This window comes from Falco punctatus (assembly GCF_963210335.1).
Source record: "Falco punctatus genome assembly, chromosome: 11".
NCBI lineage: Eukaryota > Metazoa > Chordata > Aves > Falconiformes > Falconidae > Falco > Falco punctatus.
The window spans coordinates 26,496,738-26,519,832 of record NC_137591.1 but is presented as its reverse complement, the minus strand read 5'-3'; the positions used below and the strand labels follow the sequence as shown (position 1 = coordinate 26,519,832).

The 23,095-nt window shown below is 41.8% G+C and overlaps 1 protein-coding gene across 1 annotated transcript in view; it reads right to left on the bottom strand.

Moving 5' to 3' along the window:
- Positions 1-23,095, bottom strand: part of NOTCH2 (notch receptor 2) — an 87,283-nt gene that overhangs the window by 19,642 nt on the left and 44,546 nt on the right. Inside the window, exons 8-20 of the mRNA XM_080407312.1 lie at positions 22,195-22,383; positions 20,303-20,416; positions 19,041-19,154; positions 15,477-15,710; positions 14,877-14,987; positions 13,038-13,230; positions 11,348-11,493; positions 10,710-10,829; positions 10,449-10,601; positions 7,437-7,665; positions 4,888-5,089; positions 1,529-1,682; positions 389-573 (exon numbers count right to left, since the gene is read on the bottom strand). Of these exons, the coding sequence (XP_080263438.1) occupies positions 389-573; positions 1,529-1,682; positions 4,888-5,089; positions 7,437-7,665; positions 10,449-10,601; positions 10,710-10,829; positions 11,348-11,493; positions 13,038-13,230; positions 14,877-14,987; positions 15,477-15,710; positions 19,041-19,154; positions 20,303-20,416; positions 22,195-22,383 (2,144 nt within the window). The remainder of the gene's footprint in view (positions 1-388; positions 574-1,528; positions 1,683-4,887; positions 5,090-7,436; positions 7,666-10,448; positions 10,602-10,709; positions 10,830-11,347; positions 11,494-13,037; positions 13,231-14,876; positions 14,988-15,476; positions 15,711-19,040; positions 19,155-20,302; positions 20,417-22,194; positions 22,384-23,095) is intronic.

The following is a 23,095-nucleotide window of genomic DNA, read 5'->3' as shown; positions in this document are numbered from 1 at the left end:
CTCCCACCCCCAGAGTCAAGGCATACTCTGCCCATCCAATAGGGAGAATGCAACATTCCTTTAATGCATTCTACATATATTTTAATATAAACCACACCTCAAGCAAAAATCTTTCAAGATAAGAACTCAGTATTCAAAGAGGGAAGGAGTTCAAATGCCCATCAACCACACCTCCTTACAATTACACCTCTAATTCAGTCTTAAAAGCCTCTCAGGAACACTGCTTCTGCCACAGCTAAATTAAAAATTCCCTCCAGGTGCAGATCGCTTTTATCCCCTCTTTGAAGCTATTCTACCACTCATATGTGTTTCTGATTTGTTCTGATTTCCTTTGCATTACAATGCTGTAAATATTTAGACCTCTTCCTATGGAACCACCGTGCGTTACCTTGCACTGGTATCCACCCAGGTGATCCTGGCAGGTGGCACCGTTCTGGCAGGGGCTGGAGTCACACTCATCCAGCTGCACCTCGCAGTAACTGCCAGTGTAACCCACCTGGCACTGACAGTGGTGTGTGTTCCCAACATTGAGGCAATGGCCAGAGTGCTGGCACAACTGGTCCACTGTGACTCCTGAAACAAAGTCAAATAAAGTGAGCAAACACATTAAAATACAAGTACAAAAGCACGTTATAAATTGAAAAGTTGCAACTCAAAACCTGAAGAGTTACTCTTTAAATTACAGTGGGTCTGAACCACAGCTGGCTTCCAAATAAAGTCACCACTCTGTACCCTTTGGATCATCAACATCAACACTGTCATCAAGTACTTGTACCGCTGTATTATTTTACCACTGGCTAGTGAATACACATCTGAAGTACTACTGTTGCAGTACAAATGTTCAATGTTTGTACCTAGAACATCTGCAGAAGGTATGGGAGCTTGACATCCTTCTCCTTTGACACTGAATCTCCTTGTTTGGATTTCCTGGACTGAAAATGGCATGACTTCCATCAGCCTGGGCTACAAAGCCACCTTTCAGGAATAAATTCACTTAAACCCCAAATCTTTTACATGTACATCCATCTGAAGCAGGAAATTACGGCTTTGGGGGGAAATGGTATTACCTACGTAGCTAAATAGCACACTTAGCAGCCAGTATTCTCTGTGAAAATACTTACAAAGATCATGAGTTACAAGATGCCTTCCTTGTACAAGGACAACCTGTCTTAAACCTGGCCTGCCTGGGATTTAGCAGAAAAGCATAAACAGCTGATGTATTTTCCAGATAGGCAGCCCATGTAAAATGGTACTACTGAAACTCTAAGGATCGTGAAAAGTTTAATTCTTCTTTTCTAATATTTTTATGGTAGAAGCTAGCTTCTTATGTCAGGAAGAATCAAGAAAGCTTTGCCTCCCAAATACAACCTTGCAGAGAGATTTTTAGATCAGAAGTGATCATGACTGACCACCTAGAGGCAAGCTCTCTGGGATTTCCAATGCATGCAAGGCATAAGGGGAAGGGAGACGCAGATTAATGATGCAAGGGGAAATGTTTTCAGTTAAAGCACAGAGGATGCTTATTTACCCCTTTGTGAAGCTGCCACCTGACAGGAGACATTGGGCACGTCACAGTAAGTACCAGTCCAGCCAGGTGGACAGACGCATTGGGTCTGGGCTCCATTCTGGACACACGTGCCTTTATTCTTACAGGGAGACTTGCTGCACAGATCCATGAGCGCCTGGAGAGAAAAAACCCACAACAACATATATGGCAAGCGCACTAGGAAACACTACTGGTGGTACAAATTTAGGAAGCAGAGAAAGGAAGCTCTGCAAAACCGGTTCCATGTAGCAATGGAAAGAAAGGAAGACTTCCCAAGTCTAAGCCAGGTGCTTCACTGTGTCTCCAGAGCTCACAGGCCTAGGAAACTGCAGACATACAGAGAATTAGCCCCCCGACAGCAGCATCATTTCAAGAGTAAGCTGATCCTCACACTTTGCTATGCAGAGGGATCTCTGGCTAGCTGTGTTTGAGAAAATTTAGTTTTATCTCAGACTAGGCTCTAGTTCCACATTATTAGGAGGCTTCCAGCTATCAACAGTAACAAGTGCCCTTTCTTCTCCCAAACTCCCCCCATCTTCACTGCTTTTTGAGGATGGCAAATAGCTGCGGTTTAACTCCAGCTGGCAACTAAGCATCACACAGCTACTTGCTCACTTCCCCCTACCTCCCCTCCCAGTAGCGGGATGGGGAGGAGAATCAGAAAAAAGCTAAAATTCATGGGTTGAGATCAGAACAATTTAATAATTGAAATAAAGTAAAACATAACAACAAATGCAATGAAAACAGAGGGAGGGAGGGAGGGAGGGAGAAGAATAAAATCAAAGGGGAAAAAAACCCTCCAAATGATGCACAGTACAACTGCTCACCACCCACTGCCTGATGCCCAGCCCCAAGCAGCGACTGGCAGCCCCCAGCCAACTCCCCCCAGTTTCTACACCGAGCATGACGTTCTATGGTATGGAGTAGCCCTTTGGCTAGCTTGGGTCAGCTGGCTGGCTCTGCTCCCTCCCAGCTTCTTGTGCACCTGCTTGCTGGCAGAGCATGGGAAACTGAAAAGTCCTTGATTTAAAGTAAGCACTACTCACGAACAACTAAAACATCAGTCTGTTATCAACGTTATTTTCATACTGAATCCAAAACACAGCACTGTACCAGCTACTAAGAAGAAAATTAACTCTATCCCAGCCAAAACCAGGACACAGATGTATTCCCCATTTTGATCTTTGCTTTTCCTTTTTGTCATTAGCTCACCATACCTGCTTTTGGCCCCATTTGCTCTAGTACGGTCTCTCTGAGTTTTCCTGTCTTCTGAGTTTCAACTGAAAACCCACAACTCTTTTTATGAACCGAAGAGGGGCCAAAGTATCCTGCTTTTCTTGAGTCCTTATATAAAAAAAGTTTCCAAACAAAGAGACTAAAACTCAGTAAATCATCACATGAAAGTGGAGTGAGGACCCAAAATAACTGTCTGACCTAATATAAACCAGCGACTAACCATCATTTCCTCTTTGAACACTTAAGTCTTCAAAGTAATACAGCTATTTGATTGATTTCAAGCTGACTTGAGGGAAGGATGAGGTTTTTAAAGTGAGTAGTACTGAATTTTGGCTGTAAAATGCGATTTCAATTGCAGAAAGTTCTGCTTTTCAGATGCAAACTGTCTCCTCATAAAGATTAAAGTAGAAAAATCTGTGCTTTCACAGGCAACCAAAAAGAAACTTGGAATTAAGTTTTATCACATGTAGTTGAGCGTGAAGAAAAACACCAAGCCTCTTGCTTCTGCATTTGTAATGAGTAGCTGACTGTTTTACATGCAAATTCTATAACTTATGAATCATTGTCTGATTTTGTGCTGCTTATTTAGCTTTGCTAATTAGGTCAAGCCAGTTTACCACCAAGACAAGAGCTACAGTGTAGCTGTAATCTAGAAATCTCTCCAATACAGCTTTGAATAGTACTTATAAATTTAGAAAGTTATGATTTCTTGCGTAAAATGAGTAATACATTATGATCAGGCTTCTCCAAACGTAAAGCAGACTTTCTGAGAATCCACAACATTTAATTTGGGGACAGGAACATTAATCCTTTTCTCAAGTAAAAACAAAGCAAACATAACAGAAGAGGAACTAGCGAACTTCACAGTACTTTACGATCACTCTCAATGCTAATTCTCCCGATGAGGTTTAAGTGGTGTGCCCAGAATGTATAATTAGGGTAGCAGAGGGGTTGCTTTTTTGTATCACTTCATTCCTTTACACTCACTTCCTCCATTAGCAATACCTAGAAGCAGACCTGGCAATTGAATGTCTCTCAACATGCTTCTGAAAAGCACCTCCCCCACTGCCACTAAAATGCTGCTTCTAACACCCACTGCTTTACAAAGACACATTGGCATGAAAAGACAGTTGCAAAATTCTTACCAAACTGTAGTGTTTTCCAGTAGTTTAAGAAATTCACAGGTTTGTGGGTTTTTTGGTTTGGTTTGGTTTTGTGTTTTGTGTTTTTGTTTTTTTTTTTATGGCAGCATGCAGACTGCTTATGGAGGAAGCCAATACAATGTTTACTGTTCCAAGCTAGAAACAGTCCCAAATCCTCCTTGCTGTTTTGGTAAGCGTAGAAGAAAGAAAAAAACCCTCCAATCGGAAAAATTAAATCAATATTCTGTTTCCACTGCGATATGCCAAGTTTGAAGTTTTTAATAGGTACTAGTTGGTCATTTACAGTATGGGTTTGCAGCTCCTATGCTCAACTGTGAAAAACTAATTGACCTGAACTGCAAGTAAGTCTAGAGGGTTTTATTGAGGTTGTGAACAGGACAATTACGTCAGTCACTGCGCTAAAACATTTTCTGGCTTCTTATGGAAAAAAAAATCTACAATCAACTCAGAATAACAACACCTCCCCGTAAAAAAATAAGCCAGTTAAATCAAGGGCCTGCTAATCAGACTGATACTCTGCTCTTTCTTTGGGTTTGTCTGTTTTTTCTTTTTTAATACAGGACTCAGCCTTCAGTCAGGACAATTTTATGCTTCAAATGAAATGCAGCCATTTCCAAAGCTAACAGCTGTTTTTCATTTAAGAAGAAAACTAATCTAGAAAGTTCCAGTGACACCTGTCCTCATAAATAACCAAGTGTTTTTCCTCCTCCTCACAAAGTGACACTTTTGATTTCCAGAGTTTTGAGCCGGGGCACCTGCTCTGTCAGACAGAGGCCCCGGACTTATTTTTCTCAGGGCTAACAGGCCAACCACCTTGTAACAGAACAGAAGGAACAAGAGCTCTGCCACATTTGGTACCTCACATCCAACCCAGTCACTTGTGCTGTCGGATGGTTCAAACAACAGTCCCCTGTGCAAAATGGGCAAGGAAACGTCACCCACCTGACAGTTCTTCCCAGTATAACCCAAAGGACATATACATCGGTATGTGCCCAGGCTGTCCACGCAGGAGCCTTTGTTCAAGCAAGGATGTGAATCGCACTCATTAATTTCCACGAGGCAGAAGGGTCCTGTAAACCCCACCGGACACTGGCAAGTGAAGGAATTGATCCCATCTACACAAGTACCTCCATTGAAACAGGAGCTGCAAGAGAGTGAGAACAAAGGTAAACTGAAACAAAACGCAGTTAACTCATAGCCAAACAGCGCGCAAACTTCACTGACACGAGAGAGAAAACCAGGTTACAGGATCTTCTGACCACTGGTAAGCTGCTGCTAATGAAGCACACACCAGGTAACAGCAATTCCAGGGGACTCCAGCTCACTGTCTTTTACCTTGGCAGGAGAAGAAAGTAAAGCAGGGTTCCAATGAGTTATTGGTGATGAAGGTAACTCAGTTAATGAAATTTTCCCAGCCTCAATGTGACCACAAACAGTACCATACCAGGTAGGCGTGTGGCTTGCTCAAACTGATAAATTTTATACAAATTTTATTACAGATTACAATTGTATTACTAATTACGAGAAACAAAACAATTTGCCTTTTCTTTAAAGCTTCAAAGGAGTCACAGGTATATTTTCTCAAGGAAAAAGTCTGTGTAACATGCAAAACACAAGCATGTTCTTCATTGAAATTACGTGAAAGTATTGGTATTGCTAAATCCCTTCCTCCTCTTCTCATGAGAATCTTAACTCCTTGATTTGTAAAACTACTCATACATGCCCTGACAGAATTCAGATCAAAGGAATTACCCCTCTCCCCCAATCTTCTGATCATAAGAAATTCTGCCAGATTAGGTGGCAGTGGAGAAGTGACTGGGAAAGTCAGAAGTGATGCCTCCTGCAAAACTGACTCCTTTTTCCTTCTGAAAAAATGTCTGCCAGGAAACTCCTGCTCCTCTGAAAATAACCCTAGATCAGACTCAATCAGCTTGATAAAGCACGCAAAATGTATTCATGCTTGTTATCTGTTCTGCACGCTGTCAAAGATCCTGACTGTGATTACAGTAGAGATGTCAACATCAACCTATTTATCAGAGATGCTCCTCTGCCTTGTGGGATGAATTCTGTTCTACACAGAGCAAAACCTGCTCTTTTACATTCATGGCAAAACAAGGAAAATGAGAGGAACTACCAATCACTTGGCACGTTTCACTGAAATCAGGTACCCATCTCCAAAAGAAGATGGCACTCTCTCATAGGCGGCTTCTCACACAAGACACGGAAGAATTATTTGAACCAAATTCAAATTAGCCAACCATCATGGCACTCTTAAGCATAGCTCAGTAAATTTTGGTTGAGAGGGTGTGACTGGTTCAGCTTGGCAGAGTGTTGAAAATTGCTACATCCTTCATTCATACCTGCAAGACTGGTTTCTGTCCTGGCCGATAATGAAAACAAAACCAGGATGAACCTCAAGGAAGAACTAGGTTCTGCTAAAACACCCAACATACTTCACTTGATTAAACAACTGGTGTGTAGATTAAACACACCCTCATCAGTGACGCAATCCTGTTCTTAAGTGAAAGATGTTAAAATACTTCCTCCCCCACAAATGCTGTTTTATAAAAGAAAAGAATGATCTTTTCTTTGTGTGCAGAAAACGTATGAGAATACCAAGAGCTTTGCATTTAGGCACCTTATTTGTTTCTAGTAACTAGACTAGAGCAGACTATTTTTAAATATTTTTTTTAACCACTTCAAGCTTTATTAGAAACCTGAGAATCTGAGGTTGCTTACATCAATCCTAGCAAAGCTTAAAATAAATACGCAGGCAGATGATGGATACACAGGGTTAACACTCAAAGAGCTTTTAAAACTACCAAGTGAACCCATTAATATAAGGACCAGCTGTTGAGCATTTTAACTCAGTTCCACACTTTCCCCTTAGAATGACTCTAGGTTTTATCTCAACTCTGCTAAACCGCATCCAATTTGTGAGTGTTAAAAGATCTCTGACGATTAAACCTTTCCAGTACAGAATCTGTGGGTTTATTGTTCCTCCTGGTAGCTTCTTCATGTTATTTGCTGTCAGTAACTCAGCTCAGGGCTAATTTGTTTTTCCTGCCTAAGAGCTGGCCATTGCTTCCATTTTTGCGGCTTTTGTATTTCTCAGCACAGTAACTGTTCATGACTGATCAATTATTTCCCCTCCCTTATATGATAATGGTCTTAAAAAAATATAAATTATTTCTCTTTTAATAAGCTAGCACCTGTTACTGTCTTAACATTTGTTAAACACTGTCATATTCCTCCTATAATGGAACTAAGCTTCTAACTAGTCATGCAAACTGAAGACCAACTTTGAGAGGCAGCTGCCTTCCAGCTGGTATCCTGCACAAGGTAAGCAAGTTTTCTTTGCATGTCTCGGTGACAAAAGGCAGGAAAACAGATCCTCATCATTAGAAACTGCTTCTGAGTAGCACTGACTTCAAGCCACGAGCACACATCGTGTGACACCTTAGCACGGCAGCACAGTGAAGCTCTCTCACCTCTCAGTGCATTCATCGATGTTGTTCTCACAGTTGGTTCCCTCAAACCCAGGCTGACACTTGCACGTGTAACTGTTGACGTAGTGGGTGCACGTGCCTCCGTTCCTGCACGGCTCGCTCAGACATTCATTGGTATCTGTTTGACATTTATCTCCGTGAAATCCAGGCAGGCAGATGCATGAGAAGGAGTTAATCCCATCCACACATGAAGCTCCATTTTGGCAGGGATCTGAGACAGAAGTATTACACCAAGTGTTAAAATGGGTAACAAAGGCCAGGCCTAGAGTGGTAGCTTTTATTTAGGAAAAAAGTATCACACAGCCCAGAGTGTGACAGACTACCGATGGGTTTTTCTGAGGCACTTTATGGAAGAGGTAATTGCAAAGCACTATCAATAATGAATTCACAAGAAGGTGTGGATCAAGACCAAGCTTCAGGGCTTAAAGGTTTCTCTGCTGGGATGTGTTCAACCAAAACCAACAAAACCAGACCCAAAGCCTCTTGGTTTAAAATTCAGACTCCGCTTTTTTGACAAATGCCTACTGATAAACACAATACAAACAGCACAGCAAGGTTTCTTCTTCCTTACCAAATCTTACTCATAAAAGAACTTGGCCCATTCTCTCTTTTCCAGACACTGCTCAACACACGAGAGAACTTCGGTGCTTAATTTTAAGCATGAAAGTAGTCCAGTCAAATCAAACGTATGGGTATAATAGTGTATATATGAGCACTTATCATTACTGAGCATTTGGCATTTTTCCCAGTATCAAAGACTGACTGGGGAAAGGCTGGCAGAAAAGCTCATAAATTCATACACCACCTTGGATTCTCCTCACCTCTGCATTTCTTGAAATTTTCTTTATCCCTACCATGGTCTTGCTACTTGCATATCACCATTTTTTGGCCTAAGGCATCCCCTGTTAGTGTATTCCTTCTATTTCCACAAGTACCAATCTGCCTGAAAGGTCTCTGCCATTCAGTAGTTTCTTCCTGCTTTACTCCTTCCACTTTCGGATTGAAGACCCACATTCCCCTGTCAGATACTGCCTCTGAAGCCAGACATCTTTTCTACTCTGCATTCCCTAGACCAAAAGCCTACATATATGAAGGCAGAGAGGGAAATTGGGAGGGGGGAGGGAAAGGGGAGACAGGAAGGGGGGTGAAAAAAAGGTTACAGAGCAGGTTTTTTTTAATCTGTGACTAACTTAAAGTACTACTAAAATACAAACTTGAAAATGCAAATAGACTCCACCAAAAATTCACAGTTCAGTACAAGATCATTTTGTTCACTGGTAAATGAAGAAAACAGATGTGAAAGGTAATTAAAGCTCATTTAATGACTGAGAAATATGCTCACATGATAAAAATCTGGGTTATAAGAGACACACCTGCATCCATTTAGAGGTCATTTGACTACTGCAGAGAAAAAGCACATTCAAAGTGAGACCCCTGGCAGCTAAAAAATGTTGTCTCTATGGCATTCAGCCATTCATGACTGAAGCCAAAAGCTGCACATTAATTTTCTGTGCCACACATTTACTGACAGAAAAAGGAGACTCGAGTTATCAACTTTTCAATAAGTTCTTGTTGTTGGAGGGTTTGTTTGCTTCATAGATTAAAGACATTTGGCTCAAGCCATGGAAGGTTTTTGTTATGCTAAATGAAATCAGCTGTAGCAGTAATTTGAAATTCTTCTTCAACCTCATGGGTGTGCTGCCTAACAGACAACATAGGATGAATCTCACAGCTCTCAGAACACTTAGGAAGAGAGAGAGATTTCCCAGCTGTTCAAGAGAGAAAAATGAACACTTGAAAAACATTTTTATCTTCAGACACCCACGTAAAAACTAACAAGACAAGCAATAATTTTGTTGGCTTCAGTAAGCAAAGCTTTGGGTCAATGCACTGTGACATTTTTTGTACTGTACCTGTTTGCTCAGAAAGAGGCAATCAAAAGCTCAGGCTGAGCCAAATGCCTTAGAAGTTCTTTCGGCAGTGCTGCTTCGGAGTCTCCCACGCTTAACTTTTGCTAATAGACTTGTTTGGATCCTTCTCTACAGCAGTCACAAATTTAAATATTTTTAAATGCAAGCACAATTCTCTAAATTCTTACCTAAAGTCATTTAAGACTTTGGTTTGTTTTTATGCTTTTCTAAAAAAATCCAGAGGTTTGGTTTGGGGGATTTTGGGGAGCTTTTTGTTTTGTTTTTCTTTAAGAGCCAGCCAATTAAAAAATTACAACACCGTGATCTCCCTCAAGGTTTGCTAAAGCACTGTTCAAATAGTAACACATGAACTTTTAAAACATATGAGACTCAGATTTTTATCTGATGATGATACAGAATGTGCCCAGCAAGAAAAAGCAGCTACTATATATTTGGTTTGCCTTGTAAACAACAGTGTCAGGCGCATGAGGTTAACATTGCTTTCTTGTAATTTAAACTGTTTCAGTACTCATCAGTGTACGGGCTATCCTGCAACCGATACCTATTCTGGAACAGAGGCCTTACTGCTGCTTAATTTGCTTTCAAATATGGATTAACTCGAACAGCAACAGGACCCACTCTTTCCAGAACATTGATGTCAGACAGAAACAGTTCAGGAAAGACTGCTATACTCCAGATTCCCACCACACCTCAATCAAGTTGAAATACAGGTAAGCCCTGCAGTGTTACTTTAACTTGGTGTATTAAAATTTCAGGCAAATATAATTCTTCATTTAACAGTGCTCCTTACTGAAGTATCTAAACTCTAGGGACCTTTTCAAGTTAAGAATCTGGGAACAACTCCTGCTATCAGGACACTGGTCTGTTTCTAGCAGCTGAATGTAATGGGTTTTCACTGCCTCAAACATGCAAGTCTTTCAAAGCTGAGGTTTGGTGGGTTTTTTTTCTTTTTGATAAGTGATTATAAAAAAGCCTTCAGCATCTGTCAAACAGCAGTCACCAATAGCACAGCAAAATTATTTCTAGGAAAAACTGGAACACAGAACAATCTGCCGATACTCACTTGAAAGGCAGTCATCAATGTTACTGTCACAGTCTCCTCCAGTGAAGCCTGGCCGACATTCACACAGGTAACTGCCTTGAATATTATGGCACAGAGCATGATTTTTGCAGGGCTTGGAGAGACATTCATCAATATCCACTGTACACCTCTCCCCTGAAACATGGAGAGTCCAAGCGTTAGACTCCTCATAAGGCAATGGTCAAAAGGCTCAATGCCAGTTCTGCTCAGTGTTGAAAGTACAGTGTTCCCCATCCCCGTTACCTTCCCAGCCAGGGGCACACTGGCAGGTGTAGCCTTCGGAGTCAGGAGATTCTTGGCAGATTCCTGAGTTCTCACAAGGATCAGGGGAACAAGGAGCAACCACTACCTGGCAGTTCACTCCTAGAAAGCAGAAAGGGAAAAAGGAGAGTATGCCGCTAAGAGCTTGGTGCTTCTTGGAAGAACGAATAAAGACATTGTAGATCGTAACTTGCATGATCATCCTACACAGCAGTGGACAGTATTTCTGTATTTGAAAAATCTCAATGGAAGGAAAAGGAGACTCATGGGCTTAGTGGGCGCAAGCAGACAGCAGCCATGGTAATTCCAAATTTAATGCCCCTTCAATTCCCACTGCCTTTACATAATCTCAGTCTAACTTTCTTACAAAGAAAATTAAGCTGAGCTGTCATCAGGAGTTTTCTTAATGAGTCCAAACAAGATTAGATATGGTTTTATTAAATATTCTGCTGCTGTATCATGTCTACATTAACTGACTGCAATTTAACTTCATACAAACATGGCACTTCCCCTTTTGATTCCTATTTCCATGAAGTTTAATGAAATGATTAAAATGGCACTAAGGGTGCAATGAAGTGGAAAGGAAAAAAGAGAATAGAAACTTCTGCCTGAATTTTCACCTTTGAATCCTTTCCTACAGGAACATCTATATCCATTCAACAGATCCTCACAAGTTCCTCCGTTCTGGCATGGGTTCGATTTGCATTCATTCCCTTCCGTTGAACAGTAATCTCCTATCCAGCCTGGGTCGCAGACACACTTGTACCTTTAAAGGCAAAACCAGCAGTAACTTTAGAGCATTCCAAAATAAATCATCTACCAATTTCTCCTGCAGATTAGTTTTGAAGAGAAAGCCAGAAGACCTTTCTTTAAGAGAGCCCTAAGTTACATTTAGATTGCCTACCCCAGCTGTATAGTTTTGAAAACACTGAAAATAAACCCTCTCTTAAAACCACACTTCCCTCCCTTACAGTTTTCACAAAGTGCTCAGTCAACCAGCAATATGTTTCTGCTTTGATAAGACCACCTCAACACATTTAAACAAAGACGGGGGGGGGGGGGGGGGGAGATTAAAAGAAGTGGAGAGGAACAATAGGTTCCAAAGATAACTAGACTGATTTAATACAAAGCAGTGGTTACAAATGAAAACAGCTGGCTGGGAGCAGGAGCAATCTTCTCCATCGTGTTCCAAAATCTGAAGTGGAGCAGCACTCCACCCATATGACGTAGAACCAAGGACTTGGTGAATCACCCCAGACTCAGGCCACACCACACACACTGGTCTCCCTCTCTCTCATGCAAGCGAGACTTACTTTATCTGGCACCGAGCAAAACGCGTACATGGGCACAAATATGACTGCAGGTGACATGACAGGCAAGATGAACCAAAACATTTGTTTTCCAAGCTTACGCAGAGGCTGAATTAGCAAGAAAGGCAGTCTTCCTGCCAGCTCCAGGGAAAGTGCTGAATCCTGCCCCACAGAGCTATCCACAGTGGTAAATCACTTCCTTGCCCAAGTGCCGACAGCACGTTCCAGGGCACAGCACACATCTGGGAGGCACTGTTATTCGATGTACAGTTGAGAAGTTCCACAAACACAAGCCCTACCTCCCCAAACCTGTTGACTCCACAGGCCCTGCACTTAATACCAAAAGGAGGTCTGATTCAGGGCTCCCAAAATCAGCATTTGGTCTTCTTGGATGGAAAGATTCAGAAGCAACCACTGCCATCAAAAGAGCCAGAACGGGCTTTCCTGTTTTCTCTCAGGCATCCAACAATGTAACTAAAGCTGGACAAAGTGTTTAAGTCAAATATTGCTTTATCTCCTAGTGTCAAAAGTTGTCTGCCTGTTCCTTAATACATAGTATTTGGGTAGCAAGAACAGCACTAGCCAACAAAGATAGTCTCCACGCTCAACATTTTAGAGTTTGATGGAACAGTAGCTGCTGCTCCCCAAAGGTTCAATTTGGAACCACTTCTTTATTTCAATTGCATTCACTCTACTCACTTGAGCTGCCAAACCCTGCCTTTAGATGATGGCAGTCCACCCTGCACTACAGACCCATGCAAAGCTAGCAAAGAATACAATGCAGGACAGAAAACCCTATGTTGAAACAGCAGACTGCAGCTAGTGACTAAATATCTACCCCTTACTGTGATTATGTCATGGGCAGCAGATATGTCTGGATCCTAATCTGAGAAATTAAAAGAAAAACCAGAAACCTCAAGACAAGTTGGAACTCCAGGCAAAGCAAGAAAAAAAAGTATAGAAGGTAGCAGGTAAGTTTAACGTGACAAGAAGTACTTACCCACTAGTGATATGTGTGCAGTTGCCATGTACACAGGGATTACTAAGACAACCATCTGCCTGTGACTGACAGTGAGGATGATGGTAACCTTCAGGACACACACACCGAAAGCCGTTGACTTCATTTAGACATGTTCCACCATTATGACAGGGGTTAGATGTGCATTCATCAATGTCCACGTTACAACGTGGGCCTAGAAAAAAATCCAATACTTATTAAGTAGCATTTCTTATAAGAGCATCTGCTTTGCGTGTCTGTGAGAACATGCCCTGAGACACAACTCAGAAAAGCCAATGCAGTGGGACAGAGCTTGCATGCCTCTGTGCTTTAACAGAAGTCAAGAGAAGCATTTTTGAAAGATGCAGCACTTTTCTGTGCCTAGAAACCACTCAACAAGTATTTACAAACCATTCAAGAATCTCAACAGAATTCCACTAAAAATCACTGGTTAATACTGATTAGGGAGGCAAAAATCACTCAGCTGTGTCATGCTTGGAACAAACCCCTTGAGCTCCACTTGTCATAGTCCTGCTCTCTGCTTTGAAAGCACCTATCCTTTGAACAACCAACATTGCCATACTGCCTGCAGTAAATACAGTTCTTGTGGTTTATTGCGCAAAAGGGACTTTAAAAAACACCATTTCCTGTTTTGCCTGCCTCTAATTACAACTGCAAGATCCTTGAAGTAGCGACTGTAAGATCTTGTGAGGTTGGAAAGCTAAACAAAGTGACTATTGCAGTACACTGAAAGCATTTTTAACACAAGGGAAGGACAAAGTAATGAGATTCCATGAAAGCCAGCTCTTTAGATCCTGGAATATGACAATTCATCATATTACTTAATTATTTTAATAGCGTTAACGGTAGAGAATCTGTCCAGTGGGATAACAAATATGGTAGGCCAGCGACAAAGCAGCCTGAAAGGCAAGAGTGACCAAGGTCATCCTCTTCCTGTCCTGAAGGCTAGAGAGTATGACCATGCCAGAGCCAAAGGATGAAAGGAGCATCAAAAGTCTAGAAAGATGCCAAGAGAAAAGCACATGAAACCTTTTAGTGCTATTTCTAATGCATTTCAGATCAATTCTAATTAGAATCATTCAATAATAAACAGTAACAAACGTGATGAGAAAACTCTTATAAACAGTACCAACCGCCTTACAACAATCACTTTATGAGCACATTACCCTACATGGCTCAGAACATATTAAGTCCCTTATAAACAGTGTTGAGATGTGCTTTAGTCATCAGAAATAGTCCTGATGTTCTAAGCATGGATTCAAAAGTGTCTAAAAGCTTCTTTTTTCAGCCTTACTTTTACTGTATTAGGTAAGTCCTTGTAATTTAAAGGAAACAGAACAGACCACGCTGTGAAAGAGAAGTACTGAAAAAAGCAGGTGGTTCAGTTGGAGACTTCAGAGTGGAGAGCAGCTGATTACAACACTGAGTTAATGCTTTGCTTTCACAGAAAGAAATACTGTTCATGGTCAAAGCCCAAGGTATTGTCTAATCAAACACCTTGCCATATTGTCCACAACCTCTCTGGCTCTGAAAAGAAGCTGTAAATAATAAACCAAAGTCACATGGGTTTATTTGTTATAAACCCAAGAACCATGAATTGGATATAATTACCTAACAAGAATGGTATTTCACAGCACAGGTTAGGCCATTTTTCTGCTCTGTAAAACTTGCTGTAATGTAAGATGCTGAGATTCAAAGATTAGAAGAATCTACCGAGATACTAACCGAATCCCTTGCAGTCAGTATGCAAAGAACAGCTTCCTTAGTTACCTGGATAACTATATTCAAAGCAACTCAAAGCTATTTGGTAGCTGACTTTACCTGTAAATCCAGGTTTGCAAGCACAATTGTAGCGATTAATGCCATCAATACAGTCCCCGTGAATGCATGGGTTACTTGCACAGTCATCAAAGTTATTTTCACAGTTCACTCCTGGAAAAAAAAGATAGAGGAATAAGGGTCCAAATCTTACAAAGACGACAAGAAAACTGTTTCCCAGAAATAGCCAAATTAAGAATCCCACCTGCTTCAAAGTTACACGTGCACTGGGACGCCTCGAACAGGGGATGGTGCAGAAGCACTGCGACACCAAGGAATGTCACCTGAGTTACCGGGTGCCGACTATGACCCTGAACTTGTACTACATGTTTAAACAAAAGAGTAAACCATTTTGAATACCATACCTATTTTTTGCTTGAATTTAGAAGTAAAGAGGAGGTAAATTGTTCCAAGGCCAGATGCAATAGCAGTGAGGGTAGGTAATCCACACAAACACATCAAAATTCGGCAAGGAAAAGTAATATAAAAATGATACACTCATACCATAAGCTTATCTCTGTATGCAAATCAGAGCACATGTAAGAAATAATTAAATGCTTGAATTCTGCTAGAATCCAATCCTTCCACTTGTGGTTTATGTACCTGAAGTGCCCAGCAAACAGTTGCACTGGTAGCCATTCACCAAATCAATGCAGCGCCCCTGATGGAGGCAGGGATTGCTGTGGCATTCATCTATCTGCTCGCTGCATATGGCACCCATGTAGCCAGGATTGCATATACATGTGTATGAATCAATTCCATCTTGACATTCCCCATGGTGGCAAGGATCCGGATCACAGTTGTTGATATTCTCCTCGCACAGAAGGCCAGTAAAACCTAAGGAAAAATGATGAATCGGAGTAATTAAGAAGGCAACTGGTATGATGCTGCAGTGAATATAATGCAAATATAGGAAGAATCATATTAAGAATCGGCAAAGTGGCAGACAGCACAGAGGGTAACAGGGCATCTCAACTGCTGCCCATTTTCCAGCCCTGGAAAACAACACTCTTCCACTGTTCACAGCATTACAGAACAACATCTTGCATGGAGAATCCTGGCATTGGAAGTGGTTACCTTCAGTTTACTCAGAACAGTAGCAATGAGAGGAAACATGTAAATCTCCATGAGAAATATTTACGTGCATCAGTATAAACTATCTGAAGGCACTCCCCTGTCATTATTTCCTCTACACAATACCAGGAGGGTTGACTTTTTTAGACTGAGGAATTACTGCAAAGATGCTGCAGAAACCTTCCCAAGGGAACTCCCTCGGCTCACGGCAAAGCCCCTGCAGCTCCACTTATTAAAAACTTTCTTGCCCCTTTCACTGGGAAACCTTTCAGTAACTCAAATCAAGCACCAACTGCAAATTTATGAAAGACTGCATGCAACCTCTTTGGTTAGGAGCAATGAAACAAGCGGCAATCTGGCCTGTTTCATTCTGCTTCAGCTGGGAAACATCCTGAGCAACAGAGAAGGACAGAACCTATTCAGCAGAAGGGCTAAAACAATGGTTCAGGAAGCTAAGAGCAGCAAACAACTCCCGCAAGAGCCCTGTTTTCCGTGATGGAGCAGAGCTAAATGAAACAGGGACAATTTAAAATAAACGGTTTTCAGAGACAAGGTTTTGGAGCAACAGCTCACGCTGCCTTCCAGCAGCTGAAGATTAGGAAGGTAGAACTTCAAATTTCAGACACCAATTGGAGAATGATACAAACCAAGCTGCAGGGAATTTCAACAGCTGAAGAGCAATTCTCACCTGAGTATTTTAAGTGGATAACAGGCTCCCCATTTTTCATACAGGTTTGTGGTTATTTCTGTGGTCAAACATACCAGGTGACGGCTAAAATTTCCAAGTTCTGCGAACATATGCATGGATGAATGGGTGTGGAAGCAGGTGGGGAGAGGGAAGGGAAGCTAGTTAGAGAGATGGATATAAAAAGATGTTAGGGAAGGAGGAAAAACAAACCGATAAGAGGACGAACAGTGGCAAAACAAAACAAAACAACAAAAAAAAAAAGAGAACAGAGGCAAATAAAAGAGGGAAGACCTAAGACAACTCAAGAAAAGAAAAGCCATGATCTACCACTGGGAAGGAGAAGTGGAATAATGCCAGAAGGGAAAGAAAAGACAAAAAGCAAGCAGTAAATAGAGCTATCTGTACAGCAATTGGCCAAACATTTTGCAGTTTTCAATCACTTCGGCAGCTGGCGATTACCATTCAGGGAACACATATCACTCATAATATGAGATTAATAGAGGAAGAACATACTCAAACATCATTTTCCAGTAAACTGACCTGCCCCAATGATGAATTCCGCATTTCAGTCTTACAGAAGGCTGTCAATATTAAATATAATACTTAGCATACATTCGTTCAAAAAATTATTACCTTGCCTCCTATTGTAGCTCAACTGAACCACTTAAAGATCAGATGTATTTCTCAATCTCTTAACTGAACACACCTTACTGAGATATAATTTCCCTCTTTGCAGACAAGAGTTAGACTAGAAAAAAACCCACCTGAATATAGAACATAAGAATATCTCAGACAGGATGGAAAAAAACCCTAGGACAGGGTCCCTCTTTCATTTTCAGCCAAAGTACTAACTAAGGATTTTACCAAGAGTTGCTGCTTCAGTAACAAACATTTTGGTTGCTTTCAGCCTGTTCCTTGAAAATGCTCCGTAAGTCACTGTGCCTTCATGGAAGCAGCAGTCTTCCCTCCCCATCTGGGACACCCAGGCTTTCTGTACTGAGGCGGTTCCAGCAGCTCAGTGCGCAAAGGCAGAACGTGCTCGTCAAGGTGCAGCTCTCCACACTGTCCTCCGCTACACAGCCCAAACCCTCCCAGGCCTGACAAACTCGGCACTCTCAACGAATGAAAGCAACCAGACTACACACCAGCCTGAAAAAAGACTTTCAAAGATAAGTCTCCAAGTTTGGAGAGGCTTTGAGCTTTTTCTTCTTTTTGCAAGTGCCAGCTTATTCTGTCACATGCAGTAATCAAAAGGAGAATTCTAACAATAACTATTCCTTTCCTGATCAGAACTACTGCATTCCCCTACTTTCAACAAATTCATTGTTTCTTCAGGCACGTTGGGGAAGGGGGAGAGGGTGTGTGTGAAAAGACTGGAGAAGAATTTTTAGGCTAATCTCTGCTCTATTCTGTACAGTGCAGAATATATTAGTGAAGTCAAATGTGCCTTAACAATTTGATTACTAGAATGATCCAAAATGAGAAAAATTGCACATCAGCCTAGCCAATCTAAGAGCACTTATCCGGGACAAAGGTGGCTCCAGGAATTTTTCAGCTTTTTCTCTAATGGAAGAGCTAAAGCCAATGCATTCGACAACTGAATCTGCATCACAAGCATCAGGCACCATTAACTGAAAGCAACCAAAAGTTGTTCCTTGCTGATAATTAGACTGTAACAGCTCTGAACCCTCTTATTTAACCAGATGGAAAAATTAAGATAAAAATATATCTACAGCACTCCTAGAGGTCTGAAGATAAGAAAATCCCATAAATAAACCTGATGCTTTTGGATGTGTAATTAACCAAGCAGTAAATGAATTTAATGCATTCAAAAAAAACCACCTCGGTTCCATCCACAGCTCTGTCAAAATTTCTGTATGATGCTTGACAAGTCATTTTAACTACATTCTGGCAGGCAGCTGCTGTGTGGTATTTCTTCCAATGGACGCAATTTTTACTGCATTTCAATCTCTACTTTTGACATAAAATAGCCTGATGCAAAAGAAATAGCACTGCTCTGTCCATCTCCTGTTCTTCAACCGTGTACTATATAATCCGACTTGGAAGAAAGAAAGGTAAGCCACAGATAAAAGGCTTCACACTGCTGTTTTTTCACTCATGGATTCCACAGTCAATACAGAAGAAGCTGTCACCTTCTGGGAAGCAAGAGATGGGGCTGAAAGAGGGAGGCCAGAACTCCCATCAACTGTGAACTTACTGCTGTCAGAAGTGAAAGGCTTTCTTTACTTAAATACTATTCTCTGCTGCAAAGGAGTAGACAAAAGCTTCGCAACAAACAAGCAGTATTTCAGAGAAAGAAAGAAAGAATGCTGACACTTCTTTGGCCACCCCTTTACGTATTTAGGTTACACACAATCTCCAGGGGCTCTGAACACGAGACTAACCTGTGGCACACTGGCACTCATAACCATTGGGATGGTCAATACATTTGGCTCCGTTAAGACATGGTGTGCTGGAGCAGTCGTCTATATCAATCTGGCACACAGCACCACTGAATCCTGAAAGGCAGAAAAAAGATGAAAATCCAGAAGTAATTTGAGGAAGTTAATCTAAACAGCTGCACTGCCAGGAATTATTAGCAAATCTTTAAAACCACCCAGGTATAAGCCCAGTAAATCTAAACTCAATTGCATCATTGTGCACACACACCACACCTTGGGTGGATTGGTTCCTCATCCAAACCACCAGCCAAAACATAGTTTCTAGCCTCCAGGTCAAAGGAGCCTCTGCTTGAAAACTGAGATGGCCAAGTCAATCAGAAATAAAGCAGACAGAGCACAAGTGGTGTCAACCACTGGACAGCAGGCCTGTCTATAAAACTGAGAGGCCACCAATAAAAACTTTCAAGTAATCAAAGCAAGTAACTTAAAATGGAACAAAAATGCATACATCACTAGAACCTTTAGACTAGAATTACTACACCAGTGTGGAATGTGGTACAATACAGCACTGTATCTTTCAATATACTTCTTGAAATAGTTAACAAACTATCAACAGGTTATATCAAGATGATGCGGAGCCTTAGGCACCTCAAGCAAAAAACCAAAAAATTTCAGGAATGTTTCTTGGCAGGAGAAGCCAGAACATCATTAACAAGGGATGAAGAGCAGGCTTCCGTCAGATATATTCAGAACCCAAAACTTTTTATAAGCCATCAGGAAAACAAGTGGTATTTACCCTACAGCTAACATTGAATCCTCCACTCAGCATTCATCCTTTTCTAGAGTGAAGACCCAATCCACCTCCCTCATGGTGCAAGCAACATCAACTAAACTGATGCAAAAATGGCTTCTGCCTAAAAACTTCAGAAAAAAAAACATGCAGAGGCTCTGATATTTAAAACATATTTGGGATTACACATCTATTATCTCATTATGATATTCACAGTAAGAGAAATTCATGCTGCCGGCTACTCTTTGAGACACCCAACTGTATGTTTCTCAACACTTGGGCAGTTACAGGCACAATATTATTGCAACCAATACATGTCTATTCTTATTTATCAGTGATTGCAACTCACTCATTCAAGCAGATGCTGCACCAAGACAACAGAAACTCACAAGAAACATACCACCTGCAATCTCTCACTGGTTATGCAACTCTTCCTAAGGTAAAGCAGGAAAAGCTTCCAGAAATATGTACTTACCAGGAGGACAGACACAGAGAAAGCGGTTGACTTTATCAAGACACTCTCCATTGTTCACACAGGGATTACTTAGACACTCATCAATATCTTCTTCACAGTGTATACCTTTAAAACCTGTTTACCGAAAAAAAAAAAAAAAAAAAAAAAAGGGTGAACAAAGGCCTTAAGAAAGTGCCCTTGAAAGTCTAACTGCCTCTTACATCAGCGCTGAAAGTCTAAGCCTGGTTTCATTGCAAGTTTGCAGCTTGGACAGAACCTACAAGGTAAGAATATATACCAGAGGTTAAAAAGGGACGCTGAATGTATATTTTTCACTGTTGCTGAACATGCTCACTTCATCAGCAGTAACAGGAGAAGTCTGTGCTCAATTTCCATCTAATGTTTTCATCCAGTTGATGAGAAGGGTTATGTTTTAACACTTTGAAAGATACTAATGTATTTGTATGTGCGCCAATATACAGTAAAAGGTGAAGAAACAAACACACAGATATTTTTAGCTTAAGGCTTTTTAGCCAATGTCAGAGTAAAAGAAAAACACTAAGAAGGGTGAAATACTTGGGAGTAGAGTTCCACCTTTCAAAATAGATTAGGTATCAATTAAAAACTCATTCCAGCTTTCCTGGTACCAGCTGATCACCTGCAGGGGTCACAATTCTTTCATTGTGCTTCGTAAGGGTGTGCAACCAGCTACTTGCACACTTTTCTTTTTTTACCACTTTCTATTAGAAAGTGAAATAGGCTACAGAGGTCATTGGTATGCTGGACATGTAAGCTTTACAAGCACGATTTCACAGAACCACAGGATGGTCAGGGTTGGAAGGCACCTCTGGAGACCATCTAGTCCAGGGGTCCTCAAACTTTTTAACCAGGGGGCCGGCGCGCGGATGCAGTGGCAGGCAGTCATCTGCAGCTGCTTGGTTTCCCCCACCAACCCCCGGCGGGGGAGGGGTGGGCGGGCGGTTTCTGTGAATACCGGGGGCTGGATTGAGGACCCTGGGGGGCCGTATCCAGTCCGTGGGCCGTAGTTTGAGGACCCCTGACCAACCCCCACTAAAGCAGGGTCTCCTCCAGCAAGGCTGCATGGAGTCACGTCCAGGCAGGTTTGAGTGTCTCCGGAGAAGGAGACCCCATGGCCTGTCTGGGGCAGCCAGTGCCAGGGCTCCGTCACCCTCAAGGTGAAGAAGTTCTTCCTCTTATTCAGATGGAACCACCTGTGTTGCAGCTTGTGCCCGTTGCCCCTGGCCCCTTGTCCTGTTGCTGGGCAGCAGTGAACAGAGCCTGGTCCCCTGCTCTTGGCACTCACTCTTAACGTATTTGTAGAAATTGATAAGATCCCCTCTCAGCCTTCTCTTCTCCAGGCTAAACATCCCCAGCTCCCTCAGACTTTCCTCATAAGGGAGATGATTTCAATAAAGTAACTTTGTTTACAGTTATTTCCCCAGGTCAAAGGGAGCTTGCATCGTGTGGAGTGTTTCAAGCAGAGAAAAAACCCAAACTCTGTTATGCAGAATCATCATATACGTATCTCAAACCACAGTCACTCTTAAAGTTTGCACTTGCTTTGCTTTCAGAAACCTAAGTTTCTACACATGCACTTTAAGAGGTATAGTAACAAATGTTCACATACAGTTCAGCTCCAAATGCCAACTTCCTTTGCTGACATAGAGACCAGTTTCTTTCTCAGTCCTCTAATTGCCTTCTCCCTCCCACACACAGATGCCAAGTCCTCCTGGCTGGTGCCGCCAGAGCAGGATCGCTCTCACCCTTTCATTTAGCCTCACCCCTTTGCAATTTTGTGTTCCACCTCAGCACAGCTGGCAACTCTCCCTGTGCTCTGCTTTCTGAGTTTTTCCTTTGCTGGAAGCCCCGTCTCAGTCAGAAACTCCCCTCACCTGGCATACAGAGACATGTGAATCCTCCAATTTTATCCAGGCAGGTGGCATCGTTTTGGCATGGATTTGAGTGGCATTCATTGATGTCCATTTCGCAGCGAGGTCCTGTGTAGCCCTTTAAACACTCGCAGTGGAAAGAGCCTTCTGTGTTTACGCATTTCCCAGCATGTTCACACGGATTGCTGTTTGCTGCAAGAAAAATAAAAACGTGTGTGTGTGTCAAAACCCCTCCTTGGAGCAGGAAAGCCACAGCATTCCTTATTAGTCACGGTCTTTTCCAGTGGCCATTCCTTTCTGGCAACTAATACTGGGGAACGACTGTCCATCCTTCCAGGGAAAGGCTACTGAGATTGAAGAAAGCATGTGGCAGTTACTTGCCTGTTAGAGGCAAAAAGAAAGACTGCCATTATTACCAATGGACCAAAGGAGCAACTCTGGTCTGTAATACTAATGACAGTTCTTAAGAGGAGAGTACCAACTAGCAGGGACTAGAGGATTAATGATGCTTTCCAGGCCTTATCTCTAGATCATCTTTTACATTTACTTCACTCCTGAGGCTGACAAGATGCCACCACAGCCACAAAACAACCAAACTAGTCCTTCATGTTTTTTTCCTTTTCAGAAAAGAGCTGCACTCTTGTCCAAGGCAGACCGAGGAACAAAATTCTAAGAAATGCTTCTTTCCATTACTTCCTATGAGTGCTGGCTGGGTATTATCCTCACGCATCACACTCTAGAAGCATGAACTAGCACTCACAAAACTATAATCAAGTCTGTGAGTCTCCAGTCCCCAAAACAACACAACAGCATGATATCAGAGAACTACAGTTTTAAAACCCCACATGGTCACCAGTCTTGGAAGGCACTCAAAAGATCCAGCCATATTCTGGCTGTCAAACAG